Source organism: Temnothorax americanus, unplaced genomic scaffold (genome assembly GCF_048541705.1).
Source record: "Temnothorax americanus isolate GAGA-0224 unplaced genomic scaffold, ASM4854170v1 Scaffold185, whole genome shotgun sequence".
Taxonomy (NCBI): Eukaryota; Metazoa; Arthropoda; class Insecta; order Hymenoptera; family Formicidae; genus Temnothorax; species Temnothorax americanus.
In genome coordinates this window covers 731-11777 of record NW_027509324.1, presented here as the reverse complement: position 1 = coordinate 11777, position 11047 = coordinate 731, and the positions used below count along the sequence as shown (strand labels likewise).

Genomic DNA, 11047 nt, shown 5'->3' with positions numbered 1-11047 from the left:
CAGGAGTCGGACAGGACTGGTGCCTCGAGTCGGCTCGAGTCCCCTATTTATACCCCGAGTGCGGTCGGTGGGGGCTGTCCCTCCACTGGGTCTGCCCCACCGCTCGGTTGCCCCACCGCTTGGGCCCAGGAGCGCACGCTGAACATGTGCTTAATGGCCGCCAGGGCCGTAGTGCTAGTGACGAATACGCGTATCGTCTCACATACATACTAAAAAACTAAAGCTGCGAGCTCACAATCGATGATCTGATTCATATTGAACGCATCGCTAGCATATATTACATTCAACGCTTCCTTGGGATCCTTCACAGTGGACGCGATATCGGAGAACTGCGCAAACTTTGCATCAACCGTCGCAAGTATTCTGATCAAACGATCGAATCTCGCATCGATGCACCGATCGAGATTGAACATACGATGCATCGTCGATTCGGTCATTCTCAAGCATACGTTTGCAGATTCGAGACGTATGAGTTTGATGTTATTAACTGTACAAACTCTCACCGTTAGCGGTCCAACGTTTATAAAACTATGAATATCTTTGAAGTCATTGCGAAAGAAATTCTGAATATTTTGCCGTTGCTCGTATAATGCCTTCCACGTTTCGAGAGACAACAGCAGTTCCTTTCCTCGGCGAGGATCTCCAACGGCGATCTCCACGTAGCTCGGTGGACCCACGTTGATACCAATTTCGAGGAATTTGTATTTCATAGTTGTCAGCGCGTATCGTCTGCTGAGTATACGAACCGCGCGACGATCCAACGAAATGCTGTATAAAATAAATGAAATTAGTTTTATTTATCGTAAGTATTACAATTTGCTAAGATATAAAAACTGGGGTAGGCTCTATATGTTTTTTTTTATCCTAAACGAAACTTACCTATTACATTTCTTCTCATACGTTTGAGTTTCAACGTCGTGAATCGGCACGTAATAATTCATGGTATTCATGCGTTTTGCACCGTTGTTGCTGCTGCTGCTGCTGCTGCTGCTGCTATTGCATCCTTCAAAGGAGAACATTTTCGCTTTCTAGGCTCTGAGAAGTTGACCGTCAGTACAAACGATCGCGACAAGACTGATCATATAAAATTAATCGAGTATTCTCAAAGTAATGATGTGGTGGGGGAAAGGGAGTGGGGGAAATAATGTTTATAGAACTGCGCAGTGGATTTTTTTGTATTTTTTTGCAGTAAACTAGATTTCAGTAAAAAAAGAAATCAATTCCAAATTTATCTATATATGATAAAAACAGTATCCAAAAAATGTATATTACGTGCATACATTGTATAATAACCAATAAATATACTTATTACTTTATACTCATACTCACATCAAGCTCGTAGTTTTTCTTAAGATAAAAAAAGCGGGAAGTTTGTATCATAATTATGTAAAAAAAATAGTTCCCGCGCTTGCTATCTCAAAAGGATCTTTGGATAATCAGCAATTAGTAACGTTGCTAACATATACCGTCAATGTTCCTTCGACGTAGAGAAAATTTTCGCACGGTAACGTATACAGATCCTGCTGTTGTATGGGTATTCGTATCTCGTCGCTGTACTCGAACGTTGTGTTGGCGTACGGGTTGTACGTGTGAGTCTCGATCTTGACGATGCGATCGTCAAAGACCGGCTCGCCTCCGATGTTAAGAATTTCAGTCAACGCGAGCGCAAGCACAGCGATAAATTTCCAGAAAATTTATTGTCCGACCAAGTATAATTCAGCCGACTTATCGTGATAGTGAAATGTTACTTTAGAATTCCATTATGTTGCAATATAATACATGTACTTACTATCATTACGAACTATTTCTTTTAGGTTTTAAAAATCCATTTGCAATCTATTTTGTCCCCATAAAAATGTTAAAATATAATTATTTGCTAACTGATAATTAATGTAGCGAATTAAAATTAAGTAAGGTAAACTAAAATGTATATAATTTCCACGAAATATCTGTCCAAAATAACATCATCCCGTAATTGAAGCAAATTACATATAGAACCAATATAAAGCGCAAAATTTACACGTGATGTGTGTAAATGTAATAAAAAGCAAAAAGTGCTAATTGCAATTGCGGATGATGGCAACATGAAAGTACAAAAATATTTTTTTTATATAAAGTGAAATTTATAATAATATATGATTTGATTATTTCCTATCGCATCGCTCACTGACTGATGATAGATAGCGGTAGTAGTTGCTTGAAACACGCTCAGCTCACTTTATTCATAATACGAAAAAGAATGAAATACGAACTATTGCGGTATATATAAACGTTGTTGAACACGTAGCTAGGACAGGTACGACCGTTCTGATCAGTCCGTTTTTTGAATAACTGGGTAAGATGTTTTTTTAGTTTACCGTATAATAATAATAATCTGTAATAAAGCACGAAATAATCTGCCCAGATAGCAACGTATCTGCATTGTTGCTGGCATATTGCCGGCAACATAGTATGTGTTGCTATCAGAATTGTGGCAATTGAGTCCGCATTTGTCGGCAAGTTGATGCCTTCACGATATAACAATTTTTTATAGCAACTTGCCAGCAACTTGTCGGTAACTTATGCTGCAGTCTAAAAACGTTTGATTCAAAATTCGAGCTGTTGCTGTCATGTTGCTGTAATAATTCATAGAATCACACAATGCTGTTATATTAAGTAAATTTGATATGCTGCTCTCTTGCCGATAAATTGCTGGCAATACATATATTGTTGGCTGCGTGTTGCTTCAAATATTAAATTACTCGAAACCAATTGAAGTAAATATACGGCAAGTTGCCAGCATCATAAACAATCACAGGTTTGCGCAATTTTACTCAGACACGCTTGGCTATCTGGGTGCTTTCTCATGTATGTTTTGCTAAATTTCAAGACTGCAAAGACTGTCAAAGATATAGTTTTTTATTAAAGCTACGAACGATTCAGGAACGATTGTCAACCGGCTGTCGAACGATTCACGAATGGTTCAGAAGCGGTTACGAACTGTTCAGAAACTGCTACGAACGATGCATTAGAAGCAGAAACGGTGACAGCGAAACATAAGACTGTTAAAATCGACCGATGTGGATAAAAATATCGAAAAGCGACGGTTGGTGGACGAATTGCACGCATCGGCGAGAAGAAATTTTTCCCGCAGACACGTCATAGTGCGAGGGTACGACGACCTGTGGCAGGCTGACATCGTCGAGATGCGTCCGTACTCACGTTTCAACGGAGGCTACCACTACATACTTACCGTCATCGATGTGTTGAGCAAGTATGCGTGGACCGTGCCGCTCAAGGGTAAAAGTGGCAGCGAGACAGCTGACGCTATCGCTGAGATAATTCGAGATAGCGAGAGGTGCCCTAGTAATCTACAAACCGACATGGGGAAGGAATTTTACACCATTTTAATACAAATGATAATAAAATCAGGTGTAAAAAAATTATCTTTTTTTTTATGTATTTTTTTATAATTTTGTATTAAAATGGTGTAAAAAATTATCTTTCTTTTTTTTTTATGTATCTCGGTGTCGGTTTGTAGATTACTAGGGCACCTCTCGCCCATGTGCACTTGATTTTTATCATTGCCTGTAATATTCCGGAGAAAAATATATATGATGAATGTATCCAATAACTAGTTTTGCATGGCGTTTGTAGCAGAGACCTGCACTCATCCCCCGCAGGATACATCTCGCGCGGATAAGAGAGGGAACGAGAAGGAGAAAATGCACGAAGTGTACGACGATAAGCGATATATCGTATCGGATTCGACCGATACGTTGCCGTGGGGACATTATCGCATACCTTTATCATAGTAGTTATCATAATAAGGAACAGTAAAGATTCATGTATGTAATATAATGTATGTATGCATGTATGCATGTATGTAATGTATGCAATACATGTAATAAAATGTATGTACATGAATGTATGTATATATAAATATATATGTATGTAATGTATGTATGTATGAATGTATGTATATATGTATGTATATGTATAATGGAAGGAATATTAATCAACCATATACTTTTATATTTTATATTATAAACATTTATTCAATAAAAAATTTTTATACAATATTTTCATTTATTATTTCCCTAAACATTTTGTTCCTAAAGTACGGCATGTCGTTCTGAGTAAACGTAATTTTTTTATTTGCACAGACATACTCGGCGAACATGCAAGAGAATACACCACAATCGCTGCCGTTTGTCTGTTGCGGAATGTTCATGGCGGAATAAAATTCCCAATCACTCATATCATAAGATTGTTTCTTTTTATCAAGACTCTCATCTTGTAAATATAGTTTTAGCGTAGCCAGACATTGTGAATTATCACAGCCCATACTGTCGTAATAAATAATCGTTTTATCGCGGAAATCTACTATTGACATACACCAGTGAACGTTCAGATGTATAGGGATAATAATAAGATCCTGCGCAAATATGTCCACCTTCCTGGTCCATCGCTTCAGAGATGAGTGACCGCTCGACAGAAGTTTCGGGTAAAAGAACGTGTTCATCGCGTGAACTTTCGGATACTTGTTCGAAGATGTACCTCTGGCGATCAGCAAATTCATATAAAAATTAATAACTTCGTCCTTGAGCCAATTTAAACCGACCATCGTGTGAAGATCTTTTTGCGTGAGCTTCAGCCCGAAACCTTCCACAACCACTGCCATGCTGTGGAAACCCTTGGCAAAAAAGTATGGTGTTATAAAATTATGGTGTCACAAAAAGTATGTCACATCACATTTCAATAATTTCAAATAATAATAATTTGCACATTTACCAGATGAATTGCTGCACAGATGTATCACCGAGGTGTTTAAGCTTTCAAATCATACTACTGTGGCTTGATGCATCCCTCATTATATACCCTTTGCTTTCTCTCTCGCTCCAATTGAATCTTGATCATTATTTTTTTATCTGTTTTGCATTTCTTCCTTTGTCTCACGTACTGCGTCGTAAAAAAAATAGTATGAAATAGATACGTCTACGCAATAACACCCCCCCTTCTTCAAGAAAAAAATATGTTTATGGCACCACGAAACTCACAATAGTAGATAAGGTATTATATTAGAAAAGATATTAATAAAGATATCGTATATATTTCAAACATTTTATATGTTGCATACGTCTTACATATTTTTATACATTGGATATTTTGTATTTAATATTTTTTTACATAGTTTATTTTTTTATATGTTTTAAAATACAATCTGCACGAATTAAATAACATTGTTCTTGTGTATCCAAGAGTTGTGCGATCCATTGAATCCCAGCAATTTCACGTAAACCTCGTCGTCCCTTCTGCGCAGTACTTTCTCCATGAGATACACGTCAGGATAAATCGCGCGATGCAACTCGTACTCGTAGAACGCTCCAGCGACAGATTTTCCACGATAGTCCTCGAGTAGATAGGTTACGGGATTGGTACGCTGCACTTTAACGATCTTAAACACCTCGGTGGTTCAATTCGGCGTGTAACCCTTCTCAAAAATTGTCTTGTATTTGCTGACGCGTACCGAGTCGCCCACTTTGAATTTTGCCGGGCCCGCGATATTTATCGCGCTGTACACCGTAGCCAAGAGTCTTTCGGCGATCGCGGGGGTAACGTCGACGGGCGCATGCCGATGGTTCGATGCTTGATCGCGTTGTAATCTGACACGAGTCGCGGCAAGGCGTCGACCCACTTGTAATTTCCATTGAGCGTAAACATCTTCCACATATTGTTTTTTAACGTGCGAATGAATCGCTCGACAACCGACGCCTTTTCATCACCGAATACGTGGAATAATAATTGATGTCGTGTTTTCTCACGAGACGTTGCACGTCGGTGTTGTAAAATTTTTTCCCCATGTCGGTTTGTAGATTACTAGGGCACCTCTCGCTATCTCGAATTATCTCAGCGATAGCGTCAGCTGTCTCGCTGCCACTTTTACCCTTGAGCGGCACGGTCCACGCATACTTGCTCAACACATCGATGACGGTAAGTATGTAGTGGTAGCCTCCGTTGAAACGTGAGTACGGACGCATCTCGACGATGTCAGCCTGCCACAGGTCGTCGTACCCTCGCACTATGACGTGTCTGCGGGAAAAATTTCTTCTCGCCGATGCGTGCAATTCGTCCACCAACCGTCGCTTTTCGATATTTTTATCCACATCGGTCGATTTTAACAGTCTTATGTTTCGCTGTCACCGTTTCTGCTTCTAATGCATCGTTCGTAGCAGTTTCTGAACAGTTCGTAACCGCTTCTGAACCATTCGTGAATCGTTCGACAGCCGGTTGACAATCGTTCTTGAATCGTTCGTAGCTTTAATAAAAAACTATATCTTTGACAGTCTTTGCAGTCTTGAAATTTAGCAAAACATACATGAGAAAGCACCCAGATAGCCAAGCGTGTCTGAGTAAAATTGCGCAAACCTGTGATTGTTTATGATGCTGGCAACTTGCCGTATATTTACTTCAATTGGTTTCGAGTAATTTAATATTTGAAGCAACACGCAGCCAACAATATATGTATTGCCAGCAATTTATCGGCAAGAGAGCAGCATATCAAATTTACTTAATATAACAGCATTGTGTGATTCTATGAATTATTACAGCAACATGACAGCAACAGCTCGAATTTTGAATCAAACGTTTTTAGACTGCAGCATAAGTTACCGACAAGTTGCTGGCAAGTTGCTATACAAAATTGTTATATCGTGAAGGCATCAACTTGCCGACAAATGCGGACTCAATTGCCACAATTCTGATAGCAACACATACTATGTTGCCGGCAATATGCCAGCAACAATGCAGATACGTTGCTATCTGGGCAGATTATTTCGTGCTTTATTACAGATTATTATTATTATACGGTAAACTAAAAAAACATCTTACCCAGTTATTCCAAAAACGGACTGATCAGAACGGTCGTACCTGTCCTAGCTACGTGTTCAACAACGTTTATATATACCGCAATAGTTCGTATTTCATTCTTTTTCGTATTATGAATAAAGTGAGCTGAGCGTGTTTCAAGCAACTACTACCGCTATCTATCATCAGTCAGTGAGCGATGCGATAGGAAATAATCAAATCATATATTATTATAAATTTCACTTTATATAAAAAAAATATTTTTGTACTTTCATGTTGCCATCATCCGCAATTGCAATTAGCACTTTTCGCTTTTTATTACATTTACACACATCACGTGTAAATTTTGCGCTTTATATTGGTTCTATATGTAATTTGCTTCAATTACGGGATGATGTTATTTTGCACAGATATTTCGTGGAAATTATATACATTTTAGTTTACCTTACTTAATTTTAATTCGCTACATTAATTATCAGTTAGCAAATAATTATATTTTAACATTTTTATGGGGACAAAATAGATTGCAAATGGATTTTTAAAACCTAAAAGAAATAGTTCGTAATGTTAGTAAGTACATGTATTATATTGCAACATAATGGAATTCTAAAGTAACATTTCACTATCACGATAAGTCGGCTGAATTATACTTGGTCGGACAATAAATTTTCTGGAAATTTATCGCTGTGCTTGCGCTCGCGTTGACTGAAATTCTTAACATCGGAGGCGAGCCGGTCTTTGACGATCGCATCGTCAAGATCGAGACTCACACGTACAACCCGTACGCCAACACAACGTTCGAGTACAGCGACGAGATACGAATACCCATACAACAGCAGGATCTGTATACGTTACCGTGCGAAAATTTTCTCTACGTCGAAGGAACATTGACGGTATATGTTAGCAACGTTACTAATTGCTGATTATCCAAAGATCCTTTTGAGATAGCAAGCGCGGGAACATTTTTTTTACATAATTATGATACAAACTTCCCGCTTTTTTTATCTTAAGAAAAACTACGAGCTTGATGTGAGTATGAGTATAAAGTAATAAGTATATTTATTGGTTATTATACAATGTATGCACGTAATATACATTTTTTGGATAATGTTTTTATCATATATAGATGAATTTGGAATTGATTTCTTTTTTTTACTGAAATCTAGTTTACTGCAAAAAAATACAAAAAAATCCACTGCGCAGTTCTATAAACATTATTTCCCCCATTCCCTTTCCCCCACCACATCATTACTTTGAGAATACTCGATTAATTTTATATGATCAGTCTTGTCGCGATCGTTTGTACTGACGGTCAACTTCTCAGAGCCTAGAAAGCGAAAATGTTCTCCTTTGAAGGATGCAATAGCAGCAGCAGCAGCAGCAGCAGCAGCAGCAGCAGCAGCAACAACGGTGCAAAACGCATGAATACCATGAATTATTACGTGCCGATTCACGACGTTGAAACTCAAACGTATGAGAAGAAATGTAATAGGTAAGTTTCGTTTAGGATAAAAAAAAACATATAGAGCCTACCCCAGTTTTCATATCTTAGCAAATTGTAATACTTACGATAAATAAAACTAATTTCATTTATTTTATACAGCATTTCGTTGGATCGTCGCGCGGTTCGTATACTCAGCAGACGATACGCGCTGACAACTATGGAATACAAATTCCTCGAAATTGGTATCAACGTGGGTCCACCGAGCTACGTGGAGATCGCCGTTGGAGATCCTCGCCGAGGAAAGGAACTGCTGTTGTCTCTCGAAACGTGGAAGGCATTATACGAGCAACGGCAAAATATTCAGAATTTCTTTCGCAATGACTTCAAAGATATTCATAGTTTTATAAACGTTGGACCGCTAACGGTGAGAGTTTGTACAGTTAATAACATCAAACTCATACGTCTCGAATCTGCAAACGTATGCTTGAGAATGACCGAATCGACGATGCATCGTATGTTCAATCTCGATCGGTGCATCGATGCGAGATTCGATCGTTTGATCAGAATACTTGCGACGGTTGATGCAAAGTTTGCGCAGTTCTCCGATATCGCGTCCACTGTGAAGGATCCCAAGGAAGCGTTGAATGTAATATATGCTAGCGATGCGTTCAATATAAATCAGATCGTCGATTGTGAGCTCGCAGCTTTAGTTTTTTAGTATGTAATATATATTATGTAAAAAAAGAGTTAAATAAACAGGCTTTTTTTACAACTAAATGAACGATGTAATTTCTTTGCGTGCATGTCCATCCCTACCTATATTTTATCAAATGTTGTTTACGACGAACATGTTCCAACAGGTTCGATGCGTTATCGAGTCGATCATCGTCCCGATGATGTCATTTCTTCCTTTGTTTTTTACGTACTGCGTCGTAAAAAAATAGCGCGAAATTGTTTAGTCTACGCGAAGACACCCCCTTTTCCTAGAAAAATGTTGTTTACGACGAACGTGTCCCGACAGGTTCGATGCGTTATCGGGTCCATCATCGTCCCGATGACGTCATTTCTTCCTTTGTCTTTTACGTACTGCGTCGTAAAAAATAGCGCGAAATTGTTTAGTCTACGAGATAACACCCCCTTTTTCCTCGAAAATGTTGTTTACGACGAACGTGCCCCGACAGGTTCGATGCGTTATCGGATCGATCATCGTCCCGATGACGTCATTTCTTCCTTTGTCTTTTACGTACTGCGTCGTAAAAAATAGCGCGAAATTGTTTAGTCTACGAGATAACACCCCCTTTTTCCTAGAAAAATGTTGTTTACGACGAACATGTCCCGACAGGTTCGATGCGTCATCGATAAAAATACACGCTCCTACGCAGTGCGCTATCGAGTTAGTCTTACCCATTGTACGCCGCCTAGCGGCGTCGTTGCGAACCAGGCCCCCGCGACCCGACGGACCCCGCGGCGCAACCGCGGACCTCCACGCGGCCCCCGCGGACCCCCGCGAACCCCCACGCGGACCCGCGGCGCGACCGCGAACGCGAACGCGGACCCCCTCTCCCCGCGCGGACCAGCGGCGCGGACCAGCGGCGCGGGTGAGTCATCCCGGTGACTCATCCCGATGAGTCATCCCGGTGACTCATCCCGATGAGTCATCCCGGTGAGTCATCCCGGTGGTATGTCAAGGTCAACTCCCCCCTTCCCCTCACCCCGCGAAAAATCCGATATTTTTGTGTAACCCGATATCCTTGTGTAACCCGATACCCCGCCCCCTCCCCCCACCCCTCACCCCCCGCGAAATCCGATATCCTTGTGTAACCCGATACCCCGCCCCCTCCCCCCACCCCTCACCCCCGCGTAATCCGATATCCTTGTGTAACCCGAAATCCCCCCCTCCCCCCACCACTCACCTCCCGCGTAATCCGATAACCTCCCTCCCCCTCACCCCCCGGGGAATCCCGTAACCCCCCTCCCTCACCCCCTCACCCCCCGCGTAATCCGATACCCCCCCTCCCTCACCCCCCCCCCTCGGAGCTCCCGGATTGGAACCCGCCTACTATAACTACTTTCTTTCTCTTAGATTTCCGGGAACTTGAAACGCTTTCTGCTCTACCTCGAGCTACACTGTGAGTTAACAATCGACGAGTTAACGAGTTAACGAGTTAACGAACTTCCCTCAATCCAAAAACGCTTTTTTCCACGTGTGAACCTCTTAAATGTCGGCTTCCCTTCTGCTACCAGCGTTGTCCTCTTGAGAGTCTTCGGACTGGAGGGGGAAGCTTTCGTGGACCTTGTGTCTCGCAACTCGCAAGACTCCCCAGTTCCCGCCTTGGCATTTGCCCTAAATCCCACGGAAAAACCACGATCAAAAACCGTGGGCAAGTCGGTCTTCTTTCAACTAATATCTTCGCCTGATGTTGTTCGGCACCATCTTCTCGGAGAAATAGCTGAAAGTAACAAAAAAAAGAAAAATATCGTTTTCTTAAAAAACTAAAAATTAATCAAATAAATTGAAATTTTTTGGGCTCCGCGCTCCGGATAAAAATCGTGATTCGAAAAAAATTACCTCTCACAAAAAGTAGCTAATCTATCTAAATGAACGATTTTGTTCTTATGCCGTTTAGACCTACAAATGCAATAAACTACATCATTTATTTTTTTTAACGACTTTAAAAGGACCTTTCCAATTACTTTGTAACTTAGGAGTTATTCTTATTTTTCTTCGAGGATTAAATAACCAGACTTTTTGCCCAG

At 40.5% G+C, this 11047-nt stretch overlaps 2 protein-coding genes across 2 annotated transcripts; one reads left to right on the top strand and one right to left on the bottom strand.

The window, feature by feature from the left end:
- Nucleotides 1-209: 209 nt before the first annotated feature.
- LOC143896471 (uncharacterized) lies at nucleotides 210-4663 on the bottom strand. The gene is made up of 4 exons (XM_077404372.1): nucleotides 4152-4663; nucleotides 2393-2427; nucleotides 880-895; nucleotides 210-768 (listed from the first exon to the last, which is right to left on the bottom strand). Exons 1-4 carry the CDS (start codon nucleotides 4661-4663, stop codon nucleotides 210-212), a joined length of 1122 nt encoding a protein of 373 aa, XP_077260498.1.
- A 1304-nt stretch (nucleotides 4664-5967) lies between these two features.
- Nucleotides 5968-9007, top strand: LOC143896466 (uncharacterized; the record flags this gene model as incomplete). Its single annotated transcript, XM_077404369.1, has 5 exons — nucleotides 5968-5973; nucleotides 6591-6664; nucleotides 6779-6813; nucleotides 8323-8338; nucleotides 8450-9007. Coding segments are annotated over exons 1-5 (689 nt in total), but the record flags the coding sequence as incomplete, so codon positions are not given.
- Between the last annotated feature and the right edge of the window lie 2040 nt (nucleotides 9008-11047).